The sequence below is a fragment of the Phacochoerus africanus genome, chromosome 7 (assembly GCF_016906955.1).
Source record: "Phacochoerus africanus isolate WHEZ1 chromosome 7, ROS_Pafr_v1, whole genome shotgun sequence".
Taxonomy (NCBI): Eukaryota; Metazoa; Chordata; class Mammalia; order Artiodactyla; family Suidae; genus Phacochoerus; species Phacochoerus africanus.
This window is the reverse complement of record NC_062550.1, coordinates 95,497,964-95,523,677: the sequence shown is the minus strand read 5'-3', so window position 1 is coordinate 95,523,677 and position 25,714 is coordinate 95,497,964. Positions and strand designations below refer to the sequence as shown.

At 37.1% G+C, this 25,714-nt stretch overlaps 1 protein-coding gene across 1 annotated transcript; it reads right to left on the bottom strand.

Annotated features, from left to right (window-relative positions):
* Window positions 1–8,081: 8,081 nt before the first annotated feature.
* LUM (lumican) lies at window positions 8,082–15,792 on the bottom strand. The gene is made up of 3 exons (XM_047788307.1): window positions 15,398–15,792; window positions 12,120–13,011; window positions 8,082–8,926 (listed from the first exon to the last, which is right to left on the bottom strand). Exons 2-3 carry the CDS (start codon window positions 12,988–12,990, stop codon window positions 8,772–8,774), a joined length of 1,026 nt encoding a protein of 341 aa, XP_047644263.1. The 5' UTR covers window positions 12,991–13,011; window positions 15,398–15,792; the 3' UTR covers window positions 8,082–8,771.
* Window positions 15,793–25,714: the final 9,922 nt, after the last annotated feature.

The following is a 25,714-nucleotide window of genomic DNA, read 5'->3' as shown; positions in this document are numbered from 1 at the left end:
AAAAGAAATAAAAGGTATCCAAATTGCCAAGCGATGTCCTAAGGAGATAGAAATCAATAAACTTTAGAGTGTTCTTACTGAGATTCTCTCATCTCTGCTATGCTCCTTGGAGGACGCAGAATCTATAGGAATCAGCCTTGTTTTTACAGGATTGTTGACAGAATCTTTTGTTTTCAAGTTTTTGCCAGATTTTCAGATTCAAGGAAATCCAAGATCTTGATTCCTGAAAGTCCTTCATCTTGAAGTGTTGCTTTCAACAAACAATCCAAAAACAAGGAGTAAACTCAACTGGTAATTTAGTCAATATTTTCTGCGAGAAAAAAAAAGTATCCAAATTGAAAGAGAAGAGGTAAAATTGTCACTGTATGTGGATGACATGACACTATATAGAGAAAACCCTAAGGACTCTGCACAAAAACTACTCGAACTGCTCAATGAATTCAGCAGAGTAGCAGGATACAAGATTAATATTCAGAAATCAGTTGCATTTCTGTATACTAACAGTGAAATATTCGAAAAAGAACAGAGGTATTCCCATCATGCACAGTGGAAATGAATCCAACTGGGAACCACGAGGTTGCGGGATGGATCCCTGGCCTCAGTGGGTTAAGGGTCCGGTGTTGATGTGAGCTAAATCGATATGGCTATGGCTCGGATCCTGAATCAATACGGCTGTGGTGTAGGCTGGCAGCTGTGGTTCTGATTCTACCCCTAGCCTGGGAAACTCCATATGTCATGGGTGCAGCCCTAAAAAGCAAAAAAAAAAAAGACTATAAAAATACAATGCCTTTTAAAATTGCACCCCAAAAAGTTAAATACCTAGAAATAAACCTGACTAAGGAGGTAAAAGACTTATATGCTGAGAACTATAAAACATTAATCAAGGAAATTAAAGAGGATTCAAAGAAATGGAAAGATAGTCCATGCCTCTGGGTTGGAAGAATTAATATCGTAAAAATGGCCATACTACCCAAAGCAATCTACAGAGTCAATGCAATCCCTATCAAATTACCCATAACATTTTTCACAGAACTACAACAAACAATCCAAAAATTTATGTGGAACCACAAAAGACCCAGAACTGCCAAAGCAATCCTGAAGAACAAAAACCAAGCAGGAGGCAGAACTCTCCCAGACTTCAGGCGCTATTACAAAGCTATGGTAATTAAGATAGCACGGTACTGGTACCAAAACAGACATACAGACCAATGGAACAGAATAGAGAACCCAGAAATAAACCCAGACACCTATGATCAATTAATCTTTGACAAAGGAGGCAAGAATATAAAATGGAAAAAAGCAAGTGGTGCTGGGAAAACTGGAAAGCCATATGTAAATCAGTGAAACTGAATCATACCCTCACACCATGCACAAAACTAAATGCAAAATGTCTTAAAGACTTAAACCTAAGATAGACATCATCAAACTCCTAGAAGAGAACATAGGTAAAATATTGTCTGACATCAACCGTACAAATGTTTTCTCATGTCAGTCTCCCAAGGCAACAGAAATAAAAACAAAAATAAATTAGTGGGACCTAGTCAAACTGACAGGCTTTTGCACAGCAAAGGAAACCATAAAAAAATGAAAAGACAGCCTACAGAATGGGAGAAACTAGTTTCAAACAATGCAATTGACAAGGGCTTAATATCTAAAATATACAATTTATACAGTGCAACAGCAAAAAGCCAACAACCCAATTGAAAAATGGGCAAAAGACCTGAAGACATTTCTCTAAAGAAGCTATACAGATGGGCAACAAGCACAGGAAAAATTGCTCAACATCACTGATTATTAGAGAAATGCAAATCAAAACCACTATGAGGTGCCACCTCACACCTGTCAGAATGGCCATGATTGGAATTCCCGTCGTGGCTCAGTGGAAATGAATCTGGCTAGTATCCATGAGGACACAGGTTTGATCCCTGGCCTCACTCAGTGGGTTAAGGATCTGACCTTGCTGTGAGCTGTGGTGTAGGTCACAGACACAGCTAGGATCTGGCACTGCTGTGGCTGCAGCATAGGCCACAGGCTACAGCTCTGATTCAATCCCTAGCCTGGGAACCTCCATATGCTGTGGGTGTGGCCCTAAAAAAATAAAAATAAAAGAATAAAAGAATGGCCATCATTAACTAATCAACAAATAACAAATGCTGGAAAGGGTGTGGAGAAAAGGGAACCCTTCTACACTCTTGGTGGGAATATAAATTGGTACACCCACAATGGAAAACAGTATGGAGATACCTCAGAAAACTAAATATAGAACTACCATATGACTCAGCAATCCCACTCTTGGGCATATATCCAGACAAAACTTTCATTGAAAAAATACATCTTCATTGCAGCACTATTCACGATAGCCAAGACTTGGAAGCAACCTAAATGTCCATCGACAGATGAATGGATTAAGAAGATGTATATATACACAATGGAATACTACTCAGCCATAAAAGAACAAAAGAATGCCATTTGTAGCAACATGGATGGAACTAGAGACTCTCATACTAAGTGAAGTAGTCAAAAAGAGAAAGACAAATACATATGATATCATTTATATCTGGAAAGATATACAGCATAAATGAAAAGAAACTCATGGACTTGGAGAATAGACTTATGGTTGCCAAGAGGGGTGGAGGAGTGAGAGGGACTGGGAGTCTTGGTTTAATAGATGCAAACTATTGCATTTGAAGTGAATAAGCAATGAGATCCTGCCATATAGCACAGGGAACTATATTCAGTCACTTGTGATGGAACATGTTGGAGGATAATGTAAGAAAAAGAATGTGTGTGTACATATATATATATACACACACACACACACACGTGTGTGTGTGTATCACTGGGTCACTTTGCTTTACAGTAGAGATTGACAGAACACTGCAAATCAACTATAATGGAAGAAATAAAAGTCATAAAATAGAAAAAATTAAAAAATAAGAGCATAAGCTTATTCTCAAACAAAAACAACAAAACAAAACAGAAAAGCACAATCATATCTTCAGAATACCCCCAGGCACTGTGTTTTGTCAGGGTAGGAAGAGGGAATTTAGAGATACGCAGATAGACACATCTAAGCTTAGCAAGTTAGAACATATATTCTGAAAAATAAACTCTGACTGTTACAACACTTACAATATGTCTGATCTTGCATCCTTATTTTTCTCTCCTTTTAAGTAGGAATGGACCATATAGGTATTATTTGAGCTAAAGTAATATATAAAAAGCATTCCCTAAAGTATCTAATATGTAATAAAATTTAAATAAGTAGTATTATTACAATTAAGTCTATTCCTCAGAAAGACTTTCCTTATCACCCAATCAAAAATCTCCATTTCCTCCCCGCCATGCCTTCAAGTAGCTTATTTTTCTTTATAGCATTATCATTATCTAACATCATGTCGCGAAGAATGAATTCATTTGTTTATGGTTTGAATTCCTTATGAAGGTCAACTTTATTAGGGGAGTAATTTGTTGACCTCATTCACTAAATTCCTAATACCTACGCTGTTCCTGGAGCATAGTAGAAGCTCCATAAATATTTGCTGAATGAATTAATAGAAAAGTTACAGATGGAGGCACAACAGAGGGAGCTGTCGATTCTAGCTCAGAATTTTGATAAAGAATTTTTATTTTTATGATATAAGATTGTCCTTTTGTGATAAAGTGTATTAATTCTGAGGAGGTTCAGAAGAATTTATGGCAAACGGACCGAGTAGCTTAAGGTGAATCTGAAAGATGTGTCAGTGTTTCCAAACAGAAAGGGCATAAAGGGATCCCAGGAAGAAGAGACAGAGTTTTCATAGACACCGGAGTGTCTATGAAATCAGCTGCCAAATGGTAACTATGGTTGCAGTATCATGTGACTTAGTACAATGCCAGTGGGACCTGGCAAGCCTGGTAAGGGACGCGGCTCTAGAGGTAACCAAGGACCAGCTCACACAGGACATGCGACATTCTGAGTTACTAGTATGCAGCTCGTGGAGCCTGGAGCTAATCCTGAAAATGATGGTACAAAAACTGAATAGTCTTAAGCAAGTAAATAAGAAAGGACCAGGTTTATATGTTAGAAAACTCACTCTGGTAACATTGTGGATGATGAAGTTAGCAAAGCATGAGACTCTTTAGAAATCTAAGTGATAACTGAGCAAACCATAAAAATGAAATAAATGGTGGTAGAAATAGAAAGGGATTTACTTGAGACATAATTTAAAGATACATTAGCTAAGGTTCTGAATACATAGAATGTATTCTATTATAGAACAGCAGTTACATTTTAAGGCGGACCAGAAACACATAGAGGTGACACCCTTTAGGTCAATCGAAATGTGAAAGAGGAGCTCCTGCACAGTAGAAGTGGAAAGGGGGGGGTATCAAAGTAACATAAGACGCCTGGGACTCTATTAATTTTATGTTGCCCAAATTTCTACTTTTTCCTACATATGTTGTGGTTCAACTTCTCATAACTTATCAGGAAACAAAATCTACTGAATGCATGAGTGAGTAAGAAAATATACCCAGCTAGATATTTAAAAAATTAACTTCTGTTTATTTCATAGACTTTATTTCATATACTTAAGACATGTCTAAATTTTATAACATTGTTATTTTATACACATTTTTAGTTCCTGGTAGTAAAGTTGCTTTAGTGTTCACTTTTAACTCCAATGAACCTTTTTTTTTTTTTTTTTAACTTGCGGGTAAAATGTTAAACAAGTATTTATGATGGTTGCAAAATCCAACCAAAGAAATATCTAAGGCCATCATTATGATAAAATTACAGCTATAGAAAAATCCAGAACCCAAAACTTAAAAGATCACAAGGAAAACAAAATTCATAGTCCTTTGTAAAAGCAACGTTTTAAAATCTCCAGTATTGCTGAAAACAGTTATTACCAGTTGGAGAACTTTTAACTAAGAAATCAACATTCCTCTGGTTCAGTTGGTGGTCTATTTTCCATGGGTATTTTCTGTCCTTATTAGGGCATGATAATTCCTCACAAACCTCAAAGCCCAAGTATATCATAATTCTCCTTCACCATAAAGACATGACTTCGCCTTGATTTTCGAATGGAGATGTCGAAGGACTTGTCTTATTTCCATCCCCGCTCCCTTCCCCAGATCAGGGTCTATAGTTGAGTCTCCTATGAATCAATCTTAGGAAAAAAAAAAAAAAATCCATATGCATCATTGCTTTAATCCATCACCGGGTCGTTTATCCAGTAGGAGACAAAATCAGAATTGTTAGCAAGATAGTCAAGAGAAGTTCTTGTTTTAAATTCACCCTGTTTTTGACCATTTTCCCTAGGTACTCTCTTAGAAAATTAATCAAAGTAAATTCAGGAGTTCCCGTCATGGCACAGTGGTTAACGAATCCAACTAGAAACCATGAGGTTGCGGGTTCGGTCCCTGCCCTTTCTCAGTGGGTTAACGATCCGGCGTTGCCGTGAGCTGTGGTGTAGGTTGCAGACGCGGCTCGGATCCCATGTTGCTGTGGCTCTGGCGTAGGCTGATGGCTACAGCTCCGATTCGACCCCTAGCCTGGGAACCTCCATATGCCGCGGGAGCAGCCCAAGAAATAGCAAAAAAGACAACCCCCCCCCAAAAAAAAAAAGTAAATTCAAAACCATCTCTCTTGATAGAGTGCTTTTTTTGAGAGAGGTAAAGGAGTACAGGTGGGCAAGAAATACCTATCAAGCAACTCTTGAGTTAGTTTGGTGACAGAAGTGGTACATGATATTTTTGTGAAGTCAACATTTTTATTTCTTGCTTATAGATGAAGAAACTGAGGATTAGAGAGTTTAAGTAAATTAGAATACAGGAAAAATGTTTATTGTCATGGATGTATATTACAAACACCATGCTTTCTATTTTGATTCCCTAGGAAAAAGGATGTTCCTGCTTTTCAACTCTTTGGGATTCCAATGGCGGGATCACACTAAGTCAATGTTTTAATTTTTATTTATTTTTTGTCTTTTTAGGGCCTCACCCCCGACATATGGAAGTTCCCAGGCTAGGGGGTCCAATCAGAGCTGTAATTGCCGGCCTACACCACAGCCACGCTGGATCCTTAACCCACTGAACAAGGCCAGGGATTGAACCCACATCCTCATGAATGCTAGTTGGGCTGTTAACCGCTGAGCCACGATGGGAACTCCTAAGTCAGTGTTTTTAACGATGTGTGTCTCTGAGTGCAAGTATAGGAATCACGATGTCCCTTAAAAATTGGAATCCTATGTTGCATAATTTACTGGGTCTATAAACCTGTGGCATTGTGTCTGGTAATCTGCATTTAGAAAAGCATTTCAGGAGTTCCCGTCGTGGCTCAGTGGTTAACGAATCCGACTGGGACCATGAGGTTGCGGGTTCGATCCCTGGCTTTGCTCAGTGGGTTAAGGATCTGGTGTTGCCGTGAGCTGTGGTGTAGGTCGCACACACGGCTCAGATCCTGTGTTGCTGTGACTCTGGTGTAGGCCAGCGGCTAGAGCTCCGATTCGACCCCTAAGCCTGGGAACCTCCACGTGCCATGGGTGCAGCCCTAGAAAAGGCAAAAAGATAAAAAAAAAACAAAACAAGAGCATTTCAGCATGCTGATTATACACTTGAGATGTCAGAAAACATTACCGTAACTGGGGTGGGAGTAGGGGGATGAAAGAAGCGCAGGTAAAGAGTTTCCAGTATCTTTTCCTCCCTAGGGCTGTCACAGTGAGAAATGGGGTCTGGTCTCTAGAAAGAGGAGCTGTCCCCAAATAGGATCTAAAGAGTGTCTCCCTCAGAAGCTTCTACAAGAAATACTACTCTGTGCTTTACTTGGTCCTTGCCAACCTACATTAATAGAAGGGATTTTTTTTTTTTTTTTTTGGAGTTACAGTTTTTCTTTTTTAGGCTTAAGAATACCATAGGACTTTGGAGAGAGATAAATCAAAGTTTTTTATTTTTTTTTTTTAAGATGTGGATTGTCAGCTGACATTTTCCCTAAGTGGTATAGAGACAGAGCTTGCTTAAGTCTATAACATTCTCTCTAAAAGAGAATTTACGGCACATTCTCTACTGCTTCTTGACAGTAGGTTTCAAATGATTGATGGTGAATTTTCATAAAGAGCACAAGAAAAATTTATTTTTATCTCTTCTATGTTACAGTTTTATTGAGAGGAAATAGATTTTAAATTTATACCAAGAAATGACTTGAAAGGAATGTCACAGCTCAAGGAACTTATCCTTATGGAGAAAAGACATGACAGTCAAAAATACACACTATACCTAATATACTATACCTGTCACACATCAGCCAGTTGAGCCAGTCTTAATTGATAATAGTCCTTTGATGATATGGCATTTTACCAGAAGATAGCGTTCACTACAAGTGTTCTGGCCTTCCTGAGGGGAGAGGGGCTGAAGATTGAGTTTAATTAATTGCCAGCAACCAACCATTAATCAGTCATGATGGTGAATGAAGCCTCCATAAAGACCCAAAAGGATAAGATTCAGAGAGCTTTTGGATTGGTGAATCTGTGGAGATTTGGAGAGAGCAATACATGCTTGGAGCGAGGCTAGAAGCTTAGCACCCTTTCCACACACCTTGTGTTATGCATCTCTTCCATCTGGTTTTTCCTGAGTGATATTGGTTTGAAAGAAATAATCTAGTGAGCAAAGAATTTTTCTGTTCTTTGAGCCTCTCTAGCAAATTCATCAAGTCCAGGAAGAGGGTCTTGGGAACTTCTGATTTATGGCCAGTTGATCAAAAGTGGAGGTAACAACCTGGGCTTCTAACTGGCATCTGAAGTGGGAGGGAGGGCAGTCCTGTGGGACTGAACACTTAACCTGTGCAATCTGACCGTCTTCAGGCACATAGTGTCGGAACTGATTTGAATTGTAGGACACAGTTGGGATCTGCATACTATTAAGTACATATTGTAAGGTGTTTAAAACTCTTTACAAGTGGATGCTAGAAGCAGACACTTTGTTTAGTGAAAAATTCTATTTAACATAAGTAAAATATTACAGGCTAGGGATATTTTTTGAATTCAAATCTATTCTCTATTTTCATTTGAGAGATGAATTTCAAAACAAGTCAAACACGGTGATGCCATTTGCTATGTTTTATTTTGCTATTAGCTTGTTAAACATAACATGCAAATAATCAAAAAGAAACATACATATGACTTAGAGTGAAAAATACCTGTAGAAAAGTTTTCTAGGTAAGTATAGAATTCCTAACACTAAAAATACTACTTTAAGTGTATGTGATTTCATGAATTTGGTCTAGTATTTTGTAAAGTGATTGGTCTCAAAATTTACCATCTATTTTTCAGCTAAACAAATTTGAACATTGCAATTGGAACAGTTGAGATAATTTGCCTTGAAACTGTAAACATCCAGATGATGTAATCCATGCTTTTTGGCACATTAAGTTAAGGTTTAGGATTAATAAACCTCGACTGACTTCCATGAAACCAGTACAAATTGTACATCATTTGATAGTAGAGATGTAGAAAGCAATAAATTTACAAATAAAGCATTGTTTGTTGTGTGTGTGTGTGTGTGTGTGTGTGTGTGTCTGTGTATTTGTGCTTGTGATGAAATAGGCCTGCCTTTCATCTTTTCTTTTAAACATGTAGTAAAATGTTTACAAAACATTTTTCCCTCAGAATTCAAAATTCCTGGAAGTAATAATCAACGACAAAAATGAATACTATAAAAACGGACTCACAAATAACCATAACCATAAAATGCTGTTCTAGGATATACCTCAGTATAGTTGGAATTAGTAGATATTAATTAACGGTGATTTCATTTGCTACACGTAGACACTCATACATGTCAGGTGGTAGACTAGTTTGGGTGATGCGATTGCCATCCAAACGCAAATGTTTGATCTTGGAGTAGGATAATGGTCCCAGGATCTTACAGAAGCTCTTTACTTCAAACTCTGGAAAATTAAAGAATGAAACACATCATTTTTTTAATACATGCACTTGAAACAATCATTTTATCTATAATAATATCTATTAGGACTTCTTCCTCCTTATCGGGCGTATCTTTGAACATATACGGATGGGATATTTCAGACTACCAAACAGCTGGGAAATATTTAGTAAAGAATACCTATGGTAGGTCAGGAAATTCAACGGAAATTTTCAAGGAAAAGAACTTTTTTTTTCAGCAAATAATATTTGTTTATTTATTTATTTATATTAAAGTATAGTTGATTTACAATGTTGTGCCAATTTCTGCTGTACAGCAAAGTGAGCAAAGTGACCCTATCATGCACACACACACACACACACACACACACACATATATATATTCCCTTTCTTATATTACTTTTCATCATGGTCTGTAGAATTTAAGTTTTTAATTGATAGATACTCGATGAAAGAAAGACAGTCAGTGTGTCCTATTATCTAAGTATTATTTTGAAATATTTAGTCTAGACTAAAGAAATCTAAGATTGGTGCTACTATAGGAACAATCTTACCAGTGGAAGCATCCTGGGTTTTGTAGCTTAAAATTAAGAGGGGTTAAATAGACGACTTCTACAAATTTTTCCAACAACCATGACAAAGATTGAAAAGTCCAAAGCAGAAACAAAATCATGGAACATGCACAGTCTCAGCCTGCATCCTTCCCTTCTGTGATCAAAAAGCTGCCACAAACGATTTAGTTTTTAATGGGCACTAAGACTCTTACTAGATTACGTGGTCTATGAATGTACATAGAAGTCTCTGTGGTTGGCCAAGGCTATTTCATATTAACTTCACTTGGTCCTTTATCGTGTTTGTTTGTTTTTTCTTATTTTGGCCATGACCTCAGCATGTGAGCATGTGGAAGTTCTAGGGTTAGGGATCAAACCTTTCAGCATAGCAGTCACAGTGCCAGATCCTTAACCTGCTGCACCACAGCAGAACTTTTTGTTTTTTTTTTTTTTTTTTTCATTCTCCAGCTCTAGCTAACAGTGACTTCAGTGGAAGCACAGACACACTGCAGTCCTTTCCCCTAAGATGCTGTCTTTAGTAACTCATCAGTCAAACTCCAGGGATCTTGCTTATGGTACCCACTTCTGAGAGAGTATGGAACAATGGGAAAAAAACAAGGACTTAGGTCTATAAGAGTTTTCTATCCCTGCCATTTACCATCTGGAACATGTATCTGATCCTTTTGTCAGATATAACATACCCGTCACACTGTGTCGCTTGAAGATTACACTAATTGAGGTCCATAAAGCACTTCACACAGTGCTAGCACATACTACCTACTAAATAAGTATTGGTATCCTTTTAATATTTTTCTCTCTTCTAAATTGCTTTACCCTACATAGACCTGTAACTAAGCTAAGGTTTCAAGTTGCAAGGTTGAAATATGAGAAATAGTTTTTGGCACTATATTTCCTTTCATCAGAAAACCATTAAGGGGCTTGTTCTAAGAGAATGTGGGCAATTGGTATACATGATTATTATGTGGCAGAATCAACTCACTTGAAGATGCACAGGCAAAGTCAAATAGCAAGACTCCCTGAAATGTGGATACCGAAATATCAAGGATAAGAATGGGAGAAAGGTAACAACACATTTCCAAATGGCTGTAGGTGCTAGGCACCGGGGTTTCGGTCTCATCTTGGCTGTGAGTGGCTGTTGGCATTTCTCCCATAGACCAACTGTCCTCGCTGCTACCTTGGCTCTTCCTTTTTAAATCATACAATGAAAACTGGTCCTTTGACCTCCAAATACCCCTCCATCTGTATTTCTCCCCTTTCTCGTCTCAGAGTAGAAAAGAGTCTTTCCTTTGGAGCTAACCTCCACCCACCAAATCTAATGGATTTCTTCAGCTCTCCAACATCTTAAATCCCATTAGCATTCTGGCTTGTCTGAGCATCCTTCTTCCTAACCACAGATGTTTGTGATGTGGGACTGTATATTGCCACATAGTGAATGTTCCCTAGCCTAACTGTGTATTGTATGACAAGCAAGCTTTCCAGATACAAGAAAGAACATGTGGCATTGCAGAGTCGGCAAGCATGGTCTCCAAGAGAACACCCCAACCCTATTAGGAGTTATATGAAACTCTGGCAGAATTATAGAATATCATATTAATAAGGCACATTGCAGGGGTTTTTTCCTTTTCCCAATAGGAGTGTCAATATCCTTATCCACTATGACAAGAGAACCAACTTTAAACGGAAAGATGTTCAATTTAAATAGACTATTTGGCAGACAGAACTATTTACTATGTGAATCAATGCTTCCCACCTGAGTTTTCATTTAAACAACTTTGTCTGTGAATTATAGTTTTGTTTTTTTTTTCTTCTGCCAACATCACTTAAAGAGTAAGGTCGAGAATGGGGAATGTTATTGTCCCATCTGGAAAAACGTCCTGGAAGACCAGGAGAGTGCATAAACACCCCAGGTGGATCAGGTCAAACTCCAGCAGACAAATGAAAGATAAGCTACAGCAGTAACAGAAAGGAAGGAGAACATTTGTGGGAAAATCAAATGAGGCGAAGTGTTATGTGTAAGCAAAGAGACTCTGTAACGCGATTAAAAATATTCTAAGCCCTTATCATATTTCTCCTTCATGCTCCCCCTGGTCCTCGTAAGAGCAACGTGAGGGCCACACACACTGTGATAGAGCAACAGGGATAGATGATGCTCCTGGTAGCTGAGTAATATGTTGAGCCCTAAATAAAGAGGTCAGAGGAGACCATGAGTGTACACAGGCTGCCTGGGAGGGGATAGATGTAAAAGCCTCTGCTGGCTCTGCCTCTTCTGGGCTTGCTGGTTTCTCCCTCAGCTACACCTTGCTTCTGAGAAATAAATGTAGACACACATCGAAGTCATGGAGGAGACAAACGAAAACAAACATCAAGAGATAACACAGTAGGATTAATTAGCCCAGAATATTAAATTGAAGAAATGAGTGTTTACATTCTGTGACCTTAATGGTTTCTTATCTGGACACTCCAAAGAAAAGCCAGACATTGGATGGATAACAGAGCTAGAGAAATCTTATTGTTGGCATTTTCATTTCTTTAAATGGAGCCAAATTGCAATATTTGCGTTGCACCACTCAGATATTTAAAGCCTTGAGGAAACATCAATCAAACATAGGCACAGCTCTGTACTTACTTTCAAGTTCATTGACCTCCAGGTAATAGTTTTCAAGGTTTTCATTGACAGTCGGTATGTTTTTAAGCTTATTGTAGGAGAGATCCAGCTCCAGCAGAGATGATAAATTAAAAGAATTTCCAGGTATTCCACTATCAGCCAGTTCATTATGAGACAAACGCAGGTACTGCAGGCCACTGAAATGCTTGAAATACTCATCTGGGATGTTGCTGATCTTATTGTTGTCTAAGTAGAGAGTTAGAAGAGATACTGGGAGGCCAGAAGGCAGTTTGGTCATCTGATTGAAGCTCAAGTCAAGGTATTCGAGCCCCTTAAGACCTCTAAAAGCCGCTGAAACGGCATCCTCTTTCAGCTGATTGTGTTGCAGGTGGATGAAAGTCAGGTTGACCAGTCCATCAAAGGAGCCGAGCTTCGAGATTTTGTTGTTAGTGAGCTGCAGGTCCACCAGGGATTTGGGGAGTGGGCCTACAGACTCGGTCAGATTGTTGTAATTTATATGCAGCTTCTTCAGTTGCTTCAGTTTAGAGAAAACTCTTCCTTTTATTTTGGAATTCTCTAGAAGGTTATGATCTAGAATGAGCCACTCTAGATCAGTCACATTTTCAAAGGCCTTGTCGTCGATATGGTCGATCTGGTTGTTTCTAAGGTAAAGGTACTTGATTCCAGGAGGCACCATTGGCACACTTTTCAATTTCAGCTCATCGCAGTACATGGCCGTTGGGTAGCTTTCAGGGCAATTGCATTCCGGGGCACAGTTGGGCGATGATCGCCCATAAATCGAGAGGGGGAAATAATAATCGTCATCATCATAGTAGTGGCCACTGGCGCTGCCGATTGTCACCAAGAGGAGAGTAAACACGCCTAGATGCATTTTTGGTAAATGCTTTGAATCCTACATAAAGTGGAAACACGAATTGTTATAATGGTATACTTTCAGGAAAAGTATACTAAGAGGAAAGAAATGCCTTAGCAAACGTGAATTTTACTGTTTTATAGTGCTCTTCGACTGCACCAATGATATGTTCTTAATTCGCTTCTAAGTATGAGGATTAGGATGCACAATCACAACGTGTGGAGAGATGACCGGGTTCCAAGGCAGATTGCATACACACGCGCCCCCTTCTGGGCGAGCCGGGTCTAACTGTTCCAGGCCACCTCTCTAGGTCCTTGCTTATTTACAGGACTTCTGGGAGAGGTCTCTGGGAGATGCCTGTTACCTACCACATTAGAACCCTGCTTCAGGACACTCTTCCAAACCATAAGAAACAAAAACGAGAAAACAATTGTAAACCGTATCGTCTACCCTGCTATTCAACATCATTAAAATGTCTCATGCAGCAAACCCTTCCTGGGAACATGGGCAATCAGTGATTTCCTCTGGGGGAAAAGCTGTTCTTTTGTGCCTGCTGGTGAGGGGGTTGGGGGGACTGGCAGAGTCCTTTACAAATGTCTTTATTGTTGCTGGTTCTGAGGAAGGGGAACAGAATTCTTGGCGGGGCGGGGGGGGGGGGGCTTTTTATTTCAACTTTTGTTAAACGTTCTGTACTTCTAGGCACATTACAAAATGGTGTTCCAAAGTTAATATTTAGTATATGACTTTTAGTAAAGCTAATGTTTATTAATCAAGGAAATGTCACATTTTTGAACCTAGAAAGAGCTCCAAGTGGTAGAGAACAACATTCTTTTCAAAGTTTTGAATGAAAGTTTTCCTTTCCCTCAATAACTCCCACACTGTCTACCTTGTTCAGAATTTAAGAATGCAGGGTTCGCTTATCTGGATTTCAGTGCTGTCACAGAGCGGAAGTGGGAGCGGTGTGGGAACTGAGGGAAATCTGTTTTAAATAGTGAAGTGAAGAGCCCTGCACAAAAGGATAAAATGAAGAATGTAAATTGAAAACAGTTTGTAACTGTTCTCATACGAACCTGTTTCTAAGGTGAGGTTCAATGCAGTGCATTTCCCTTGCTTAGGGAAGTACAGGGTCAGCAATTTATGTCAAGGGAAATAGGATGTAGGAGTTAGACATTCGTAGAATGTCATAGCTGAGAAGTTGGTAATTCTGGGAGAGAAACTGTTCATGTAGAGCAGGATTCACATTCCAATAGATAAAATAAAATCTCTTCCTGTGAGAAACATGGTAGAAGGTTTTGTGTCTGGATAGTTTGGGAGAAGCAGAACTGTCTACTATCAGGCATTTTAAACATCTTTGCTTTAACTTAGAATCATAAAGCCCTTTATTTTAGCAGATCAAACCCTCAAAAAGGTTGTGAGAATCACTCTGATAACTGACACGATGTAGCCTGTAGCCAGATGCTTAGTAAATTATTCCCTAAGATTATGATGGAGCCATTTAACTTAGCTGACAGGACTTGGCCATGAGAACAATTATATCAGGCTAATGTAAGTATTCTTTGTAAGTCATAGTACGTTAATGTTGTAAAGATTTGTCTTACTTCATTAATGTTTCCTCCTTATTTTAATTAAGTATACACTAAAACAGACATGGTAACTGTAATGTGTATTGAACTGTAATGAAAAAATGCTTCCATATTTTTTGGTGGAGTCAAAACAAGGGCTCTGAATTCAAAGAGAGTTTGTACCCATATAATGACTCCACTATGAAGCAAAAACATACTTTACTTTCCCCTAGTTTTTTTCAAATAACCTCTGGCTATGAAGGAAATATTTTTTTTCCCAAAAAGTAAAGCATGGTTCCCAGAATTTCTTTAAAACATATTTCTGTTTCTCCACACACATCCAAAACCCAAATCTTTACAATTAACAAAAAGGAAATAAGTAACCCATAAATGTCTAAATCCTTTGGCTCACATTTTATAACAGCATCAAATGTTTATGGCAAACTGTAACAAATTATAACAACATACTTGTTGCAAAATATTTTCATTACTGATTGAAATGGCCTTTCTCTGCTCCAAAGTTAGGTACTAACAATAGTCACATATATAACTAATTAGCATAAAATAGCAAACATCTTAAATGCCATACTTTTTCATTATGTCTACTTTTCTCATTCCAACCTTGAAACTTTTATAACTTCCTTTGCTAAGCAACCCAGTATATAACTGTATGAAATGTATCTCAAATCCATAAATCATGGAAAGTCTATTAAGCACAACGTGGAAGTAAATGTTCAAAACTGTGGATTTGCTGTGGAATAGAAATTGGCAAAGTTGCTCTGGAATTTTTTTTCTGTTCCTGTTACAATAACACTGTCCCAAACAGTCAGCATCCCCAGTGCTATAGTTAAAACAGCACTTACCTTACTGTCTTGACACTGCTTCCGTTAATTCTTAAAGCAGATGCACTATGGACAAGAATCCACCAATATATGCTGTAAACTCTGTCAGGACGGAACTGGCTGCCAGATTCTTCAGTGATACAAGAGCTGAGGGGGGGGGGGGAAACCCAGCCCAGTCACGCCAGTCTCTGAATGGAGTTATGTCATTGTGGGGATCTTGCGGTGTGGCATGCCAACACTGCTCTCTAACGAAGTGCAGGTGGACTTGGTGAGCAAGGACAGCCCAGCTCCCTCCCTATGGAATAAGGGAGAGATACATGTGTCTGGAACTAGCCCAAATACCATAGCTTTTAACCCCAAATTGAGTCCTGCTGCAAATGAGGCATCTACAGTGAGAACATTTCTCTTACAAAGCCCTTTCCCTCTCTAGCTGTGGCAACAATTCAGTGAAATTCTCTCAGCCAACTAGCCTGTTCATCTAAAATCAACAGAATAAACAATTTCAGGAAAATGCAAATGAGCAGGCCCAGAGGATTTGAATCCTTTTTCTCATTACTCTTGAAATCTATGTTGATGTATTTGGACTAGCTTAATTTTTGACCAAGAGGGAAACTTACATTGATTTCTAAAATATTGAAATGCTTCATTTATATATATTCTGATACAAAGGACTAAATAGCAACATTTCCAGTTTACTTATGTTAAAGCAAGCTCATTTTATGCTGATCAGATCTGGAACCAATCAGTAATATTCTGCCTGTTTCTTATTTTGTGGATTTAATTTAGGAATTCATCCAAAACCCTTACTTGGGGATAGAATTCTATAGCTTGCTGCCAAAAAACATAAAAGAACATAAAAAAAGTATAGTAAAAATATCACAAAATAATCATTTTTCACACAGTACTCTGTCATTGCATGCTAGCAACATTTTTTTTTTCAAAACTAAAAGTTATATAAAGTTGTAATCTCCCAAAGGCCTGGCTTGATGTATCTTTCCTTATCATTTCCTGATGCATACTTCTAGAAAATGAGATCTACTCAGTTCCTTGTCTATTTCATTTTGCAATTGTATCAGCTTTATTTATAGGAATTTTTCCCTCCAAACTTTCATTTCCTCATGTTTATAAGTAAGAAATCTTAGAATCAGATACTTTCAGTTGTCCCATTATAAGTTTTTCCCATTTAAAAGAACTTAAATATGTCCCTTTTTTTAGCACTCAGACCTGTTGAAAGTTATTTAATCTTCATGATCACTAATGTATTTGCCTGAAAAATTAATGTTAGAATAAATGCTTCGTTTTTGTAAGAGAAATGTTAAAAAACAAAAGATAATCCTGAAAGTAACTCATAGAATTATAAGGTGATTCATAATAAGTGTTTTAAGAAAATTTTATAAAGGCCTCAGTTTTATAATAGAGGACATTAAAAAACCTTAGAAGAAATCAAGGAAAAAAGTCAAATAGGCTCATCACACATAATTCAGTATCTCATTGTAAAAAAAGATAGCAAAAACAATGCTAAGCATCAAGTTTTAAGTATGTCAGAAACTATAATCTGAGATTTTGTTTGAAAAATTCCAGCTATCTACTCCAAAGATTTTTCTTTATGAAGCAATCAATGTATTGTGGTGTCTATAATAAAGTTTTAAATGCATTAAATGGATTAGCTCATTGTGAACCTAATATTGTCCATATATACTTTTTTCTATAAAGTTAGTTCTGTGAGACCAATCATTGGATAATGTTGCACATTTTAAGGCATATTTCTTGGGTCTATTAGAAATAGTTTAAATTAATATTTACAATGTATCTACGTTATTCCATGCTTTATTTTCAGAATTTTCACATATTTCTAAGTTTAAATTTCATGCTTTAAAACCCATATAAGAGTTATTATCACATTTTCAAAGACGTAAAAATAGAAACTCACAAAGTCTAAATGATTCACTAAAAGTCACCTAACAAATGGAAGAACAAATCCTGCACACCTTCACCCACTGGAAAGAGGGTGGACAGGATGGAGCTGAGACAAGATAGTTGATCAGTTTGAAATCTTTTATAGGCACTATTACTATCAGTTGAGAAAAGATTGAAATATTAACTAAGTAGTAGTTTTGAAAAGGTAAAAAATTAAGCAATTGTTTCTTTCTTTGTACATCACACACTCACATTCACCCACACTCCCAAGTGCACACTTTAGACCTTCTGGGTGATGTCTGAGCTTTCTATCCTGGTGAATGTGTTACTGTTCAGGGTTCTTATCCTCCTTAATCAATAGAAATTGATAAGAGGCAAGGCAAGAAACTCAGGCAAGGCTTTATTGGGGCCCCTGCTGTAGCTGGAAGGATTGAAAACAAGCAATATGCCCTCTTGCTCACTCACTCTCTGAGGGAGAATGACCTGGTTCCTTATACGGTCCAGGGATTGGTCCAGAGGAGTGGCTTAGGCGGCTTGCCCACCCTTTTGGAGGATGTGGGCCATATGTAGCACATCCTGCTTTTGCTCTTTGATCTTCAGAAGTGGCAGTTGGTTTTTTTAGGTTTTTTGTATACTCTTGTTTATAATTTATGCATGCGCTCAGTTATTTTTAGAACTTTATAGTTTCTTTGTATTTTCTTGCTAGAGTAGATGTTTGTCCAGGTGCAAGCACTGCAGCTGCTGCAGCAAAATATCCCAAGCCCCAGGTCCCAGGCTGTCTCAGATGAAGATCAGGTCCTTTGGAGTGATGGATGTGGAGATTTCATGAGAATCTATGTTAAAATGATTAAGTGGCCCCCTCAGTCCACCAATTGGATTCCTTTCCATTGGCCTCAGGTGACCAGCGAGGATGATGAGAAATGTGACTGTTTCACCAACCTGGTTCTAAATCCAACCTCGAAGCCCTCAGGCTCACTTGACTGTTTCCTGTCATAACCATTCTGAGAAGTATGACCGAAAAGTAGTAGTCGGAATGTAGTAAACAGTCCACATTTTGTGCAAAGAAAGGTAAAGATTAGAAACTTTCTCAGGCGACCTACAAGGAGTGAAAATGAAGAAAGTATGTGATCTGATTGCTTTAGTGTCTTCTTCTATGAAATGGGTGTGATGGGAGGTCCCATTGTGGTTCAGTGGTTAACAAACCCAAGTAGTATCCATGAGGCCAAGTAGTATCCATGAGGACACGGGTTCAATCCCTGGCCTCACTCAGTGGGTTAAGGACCCGGTGTTGCCATGAGCTGTGGTGTAGGTCACAGAGAGGCTTGGATCCAGCATTGCTGTGGCTGTGGTGTAGGCTAGCAGCTACAACTCCACCTCAAGCCCTAGCCGAGGAACCTCCACATGCTGTGGGTGAGGCCCGAAAGAGACAAAAACAAGCAAACAAAATGGGTGGAATGATTTCCTTAGGAAGAATTTTGAGCATCAGAGTCATAAGTATAAAGTCCGTGGTGTAGGGCTTGGTAATGTAAGTGTGTAATACATTTAAATGGTTAGTATTTTATAGATATTATTAGTTGTTATTCATAGAGTCATAGAACCACAGATAATGGAATGAATCTCAGAGATCATCTAATCAATGGGTTCTGTAAAACCAATTCCCCATGTTCTGCTGCTGGTCTTTTTCTTTTCTCATGTGAAAAGTTATCCAGTACAGCATCCAAACAAGCTACAACATTGTTTTCCCTTTGTGGTGGATGGATGGCATTCCCTGTTTCTCCACATACTGATTCATGACTATGCATCTACATAAGTGAAGTCATCTGAGAGCCCAGAATAGAATGAAATATAATGACAATTCCCTGCTAATCCAGAAGAATGTTCTATTCTTATCATTTTGTACATTGGGGTATCTTTTAATTATAAATATAAAAGTTGTTTGTTTTAGCACATTTAGAAAATGCAAGGGAAAAATAAGAAAATAAGAATTTTAGAACATTTGGAAAATACTTAGAGGGGAAGAAATGAAAGTGAATATTCTACCCTAGAGATAACCATCTTTTGGTGTTTTTTTCTTAGAGTGTCAGTATGTACACACACAAACCAACAGACATGTTGGTTTTCACAAAAATATTACAACAGTAAGGTTAAAGATTTGTAATCTTTTTCACATAACAGTAAGTTGTGGATAATTTTCTTAACATTAAATATTATTCTCTGATGTAATTTTAATTAATTGTTTTAAATTTTGTTATATAAATATGCCATAATATAGTTCTTATTTTTTAATATTACAATGAATGCTTGCTTTCTCTTGTAATATGTAACTCACTGTCACATATAATGGAATTTTTTCTTCAAATTGGTAGTTCCTAATTTGTCTGTTCTGCTTATCTCAATAGACACATTTTAAATGAAAACACCATTTTAGTAGGTACTTTATATTTTTTTTATCAAATCAGGCAATAAAGGAGTAGATTTGAATTCTTTTCTCTCTTCACATAAATCTTATTATAAGTAACCTTATTTTATTACTTATTCTTAATTTTAGCATTTCTTATGAACCACGGAACTTCCTTTCATCTTCAGAGTCCTTATGCTTATATGGATGTATATTTTTAAACCAACTCTACAATTGCTTCCCTTTCTCTTGGCAACTTGCTTGAAAAAATATTTTTAGAATTATCAATGATATTATAATATCAATTATATTTTGCGTTAATTTTTTGCGTTGTAATATACTTGTATGGTATAACATGCTAAAACATTTAACAGCATACCAGGATTTAAAGTTAAATGTAAAATAACTCTCACCCAACTGACTTTCCAATTTAACTCCCCCAAAATAATTGCTGTTTTAGATTTTATTATTTCAGATATTTCAGACATGTTCCATATACTCAACAGAATTCCATTTCTTACTCCCTTTTTTCCTACATGTCTTGTATTTTCACCTAGAATATTTATCTTATTTTATCTTATTAGTACATATATCTCTGCATCATGTTTTATATGAAACACTATTGCATGGGTATAACAAAAATTACTTATGTTTTTGCTCAATGCTGAGTGTTTCAGTGGTTTCAATGTCTTCTCTTTGTTGTTTTTGGTATTTACTTGTTATGACGCACAATGTTGTGTGGAGCAAACTTTGTGCACTAGTGCAACACAGCTTTAGGAAAATTCTGCAAGTGAAATTTCTGGAGAAAAATGCACGTACATTTTAAGACTTTGCGGTTGTTGTCTAATTGTTGTTCCGATTATCACTTCCATCGATGGTATATGAGGATATATTTTCACCACTCATTTATGAAATTTGGATATGTTCAAATTTAGCGTTTCTGTGATCTTGTTCGAGCTTTATTTACTAAATAATATTTGGTCATTGTAGTCTCCCATCTTTATTTCTTAAGATAACAATAATGAATTCATTACGTATTAACATAAATAATGTTTTTATTAAAAAACACCCTACATTTTCCAAAATACACATAGTTAAAGGAGAGAAATTATATTTTTGCAAATCTATTTAATAAAGGGCTTAATAGGCAAGAACTATATTCTTATAGCTGCTTCTTCAATCTGTTGCTTTATGTTGCTGTGTCTAAGAACATATGAAGAAAATTTTGTTCTAATATTTACTTGGGAAAATGAGTGTATTTATAGCTTCTTAAAGATAGTTTCAAATGCTCTTCTTTAATAAAACATCAAACCTGTAAAAATGGTGGCTGTAACGTGAAAACTGCCGTCATGTCAAAGAACATTTTTACACTGTTTTTTCTAAAATTCATATTTTTTGCTTGAAAGTCTCAACTTTATCAAATATTGTATGTTTTTTCCCAAACTTAAAGATACATTTTGGTTTTGGAGAATATATTTGTGAAATAGCCTAATCTAACAAATCGTAGTTTTTAGTCAATCAATATTTTTTTCTTTTTTTTTTTGTTTAATTTTTTTGGTCATGCCCACGGCATGTGGAAATTCCTAGGCCAGGGTTGAACCCACACCACAGCAATGACCTGAGCCACTGCAGTGACAATGCCAGATACTTAAGTCACTCTGCAACAAGGGAATTCTATCACACTTTCAATTAAAAATAGTACTCCATAAAAAAGTAGATTCAGCTAGAGTCATCTAGATTTGTTCATTTTTAAGACAAAAGTACAATTATTCAGATATGATATTAACTCAGTCTTAATGTTTTGGATAAATCTTTATCTGGATGATTTACTATGATTTCTTTCACTGACTTGTCATCCAGTGGGCATTCATCAATGTCAGCTTAGTCTCTCAGCATTTGTCTACACTTTTCAGCCCATGCAGTATAGTTTTCCCAGTAAAATGCTCAATGACTTTTCATTTCTAAGTTGAAAAGATATGACAAACGGAGTTCCCGTCGTGGCTCAGTGGTTAATGAATCCAACTAGGAACCATGAGTTTGGGGGTTTGATCCCTGGCCTGCTCAGTGGGTTAAGGATCCGGCATTGCTGTGAGCTGTGGTGTAGGTTGCAGACGTGGCTCGGATCCCGCGTTGCTGTGGCTGTGGTGTAGGCCAGCAGCTACAGCTCCCATTAGACCCCTAGCCTGGGAACCTCCACATGCCACGGTAGTGGCCCTAGAAAAGACAAAAAGACAAAAAAAAAGATATGACAAACAATTTTTGACATTTAGAGTCTCTTACATTTGCAGTTAAATATTTAAAAGTTCATTTTTTCTTTAAACTTTGAATGATGGTTCTCGAGATGATGCCGTAACTCAACTGATACTATAAAACCACCTAAAATTTTCTGTTGCAGAGTTCCCATTGTGGCTCAGTGGTTAACAAACCCGACTAGCATCCATGAGGATGCGGGTTCAATCCCTGGCCTCACTCAGTGGGTTAAGGATCTGGCGTTGCTCTGAGCTGTGGTGTAGGTCACAGACAAGGCTCAGATCTGGCTGTGGTGTAGGCTGGCAGCTATAGCTCCCATTTGGCTACAGCTCCAGTTTGGCCTGGGAACCTCCATATGTCATGGGCATGGCCCTAGAAAACAAATAAAATAATATTTTCTGTTGCATAAGACAAAATAAGTTATTGATATCTATAAATACGAGAAATAATGTGACTTTCATCATATTTCTTTTGCTTATTTCCGTTTTCATTCACTATTGTTAGAGTGGATTCCTCCTTCTCTTGACTTAGAGAATTCTCTGATACGCCAGTTTTGTGCAGTGCAGCTGTTGTTTGAGAAAGAAAGTCTTAATCTTCTTTGCTAATTACAATGATCCATCTTGAAATACAAGAATATATTGATTTTATTTCATTGTAAAATAAAACATTAAATTTGAAACACTGAAAAGTGGGATGGATTGGGAGCTTGGGGTTATTAGATGCAGACTATTTCCTTTGGAATGGATTAGCAATGAGTTCCTGCTGTGTAGCACTGGGAACTATGTCTGGTCACTTATGATGGAGCATGATCATGTGTGAAAATAGAATGTGTACATGTATGTGTAACAGAGTCACCATGCTGTACAGTAGAAAAAAAGTGTATTAGGGAAATAATTGATTACAATTATTAAAAAAAAAGAATAAGAAATTAAGGCTGAAGGCTTAGGTCTAAGGTCTAAGGCCTAGGTCTAAGTTTCTCTGTTTTGGCCCTGGTGAGAAAAAAATGAACAAACTAACAAAAAACTAATAACTTTAGTCGAAATTTAAAAATTTAGAAGCATTAACAAAAAAAAGTTTCCAAATACTAGTGCAAAACAAGACCACAAAGTATACTTACTTCTTTTTGTTCACTTTTATAGACACACAGACAATTTGAGGATTTCAAAACAATGATTTATTGAATAATAGCTAAGAAGAGATTGTTAGCAGATGTAAAGAAAGATGGATAGCAAGAGCTCAGTATTCTTAGTGAGAACAACCTAAAGTAATCTCTAAAAATACAGGTGTTCCTTTCGTGGCTCAGTGGTTAATGAATCTGACTAGGAACCATGAGGTTGCTGGTTCAATCCCTGGCCTTGCCCGGCGGCTACAGCTCTGATTAGACCCCTAGCCTGGGAACCTCCATATGCCACGGGAGTGGCCCTAGAAAAGGCAAAAAGACAAAAAAAAAGAAAGAAAGAAAAAATCTCTAAAAATACATTCATACCCCACACCTATGACTAGAGCAAATTCCAGAAAACATAAGTACACACAGGCAAGTAGATTATTAGTCATCAGCACACCACCACCACCTGTCATGTAGTCTCTGGAAAAGTACTTTTCACTTCTGAGATAATTACTATGAAACATGCAAATAACATGTTAATGTTGTCATGAAAGTAATTTTTGCCCTATGAACTCCCTGACAGTCTTGAGGTTCATGATCCAGCTTTGAGAACTGCTGCCCAAGGCCTTTTCTTGTGGGCTACTTGTCACTTAGGTCTGGCTGCCTCTGGCACCCAAACTGAGGAGTCATTGACTTTCCTTGACTTAATCTCTATTGTTTTAATATATCATCATTTCTTGCCATTTACCACTCTCTGAAATTATTTTTAGGTTGTTTATTTTTTATTAGTGTCTTTTATAACTTTATCATTTCCACAAAAATAAGGACTTTATTGGTCCCTTAGATTTGGCACAGGTCCTCCATGTATATTTGTTGAATGAACAAAATACTTTTCAGGAATATTCCACGTTGTGCTGAACTTGTCCATTTTTAAGATGAATTTTCATTTACATGTTTATAGCAAAAACAATACTGTTGGATTTGAATGAAATCACATCAATTTTATGACTCAGTTGAGGAGAAGTTGACATCTTTAAAATATTATGTTTGTATATCCAAGTATAAATTGTTTTAGCGTTTATCTAAGTGGGTTTTTTGTGAGTGTGAATACCTAGCTTTTAACTGAATCTGTATAGGAAATTAATTAACTTTTGAAAACTCCATGCTGTTGACAGAATTATGATGGAATATGATCCTAGTTTAACCATTGGAGACTCTAAAATCGTGTATTTTTAATCTTTTTTTTTTCAGATTTAGTTTTCTCCAGATTATCTTGTTTCTATTACTGAACCAACCAAACCTAGAGGATACAGTTCTATACTTTACAATGCTGAATGGATTTCAATTTTGTTGTACAGGATAAGCAACAATAACTTCCTTTTATTTTTCATGACAGTTGCCAAAGCACAAGAAATGTGCTCATGGCATTATAGTATGTTTTTTGTTTTGTTTTGTTTTGTTTTGTTTTAGACGAAAGTAAACATTTAATGAACATTAATTCTCTGTTTTCTCCTTCTCCTTGTCTTACTGGAACTTTGCACATAACTCTCTTGATCACTGCATGTTATTGGTTCAGCCAGTTAAATTTGATCTAGAGGCCATCAGTTAGGGTCAATTTGGTACATTTCTCCTTTTTTAAAAGAAGTTTTATTGCAGTATAGTTAATTTACAAGGTTGTGATAATTTCTGCTGTACAACAAAGTGACCCAATCATACATATACATGTATCCGTTCTCTCTCAGATGCTTTTCCCACATAGATTATCACAATATACTGGGTAGTGTTCTCTGTGCTCTACAGCAGGTCCCCAGTGGCCAGTCGTTCATACACCTCAGCGTGCATATGCCAGTCCCAAACTCCTAGTCCATCCCTCCCACCCCTCCACAAGTTAATCTGACGGGTCCTCCAAAGCTCACAAGGCAGATTCAGGCCACTGCAATATGAAGCACATCTGCCAGATATTATGGTCTGTATGTCTAATATCATGTATCTCATGATTATGCATATTAAGGGATGTAAGTAGAGTGAAATAGGAAGTGTAATAATAATTTAAATACAAAAATTTAAAAAGTGCATCAAGATTATAACAACTAAACCTAGAAAAGTGAAGACATCAGAAATCCTGCCTTCTTCTTCTCCTCAGTAACCTGTGTATGTGTGTGTGTGTGTGTGTATATTTACCCAATACATTCTGGCAGCTGTGTTCTAAAACATATCTGCTGTTTGATTTTGAGCAATTCACTTTGCCTTACTTTGCTTATCTTTAAAATGGGAAAGGTCATGGCACCTAGCTTACAAAGCTTTGCTCGTGATCTTAAATGTTAGTTATCACGACTGTTTTCAAGGTCCACCACTTTCATCATGTGTGAAAGGGAGTGACATGGAAGGTAAGCACATTATGTAGGAGCAGCAAGTTTCCTGAGATGGAATCTTTGCTTCTGTCTTTTCTGTTGTCTGCTCTGCAACTAACTCTATGTACATAAACACTAAGCTTCATTTTCCACTTTTGTAGAACAGAATTAATTACTTCCATCATGGGGCACGGTAAGATGATCAGATAGTTAATTTATTACTTAGAACATTGTAAGCATACAGTGATTTATTTTTGTAAGCTAAAACATACCAGACTAAGTTTAATATCCATAACTGATTAGTATTTACATTAATA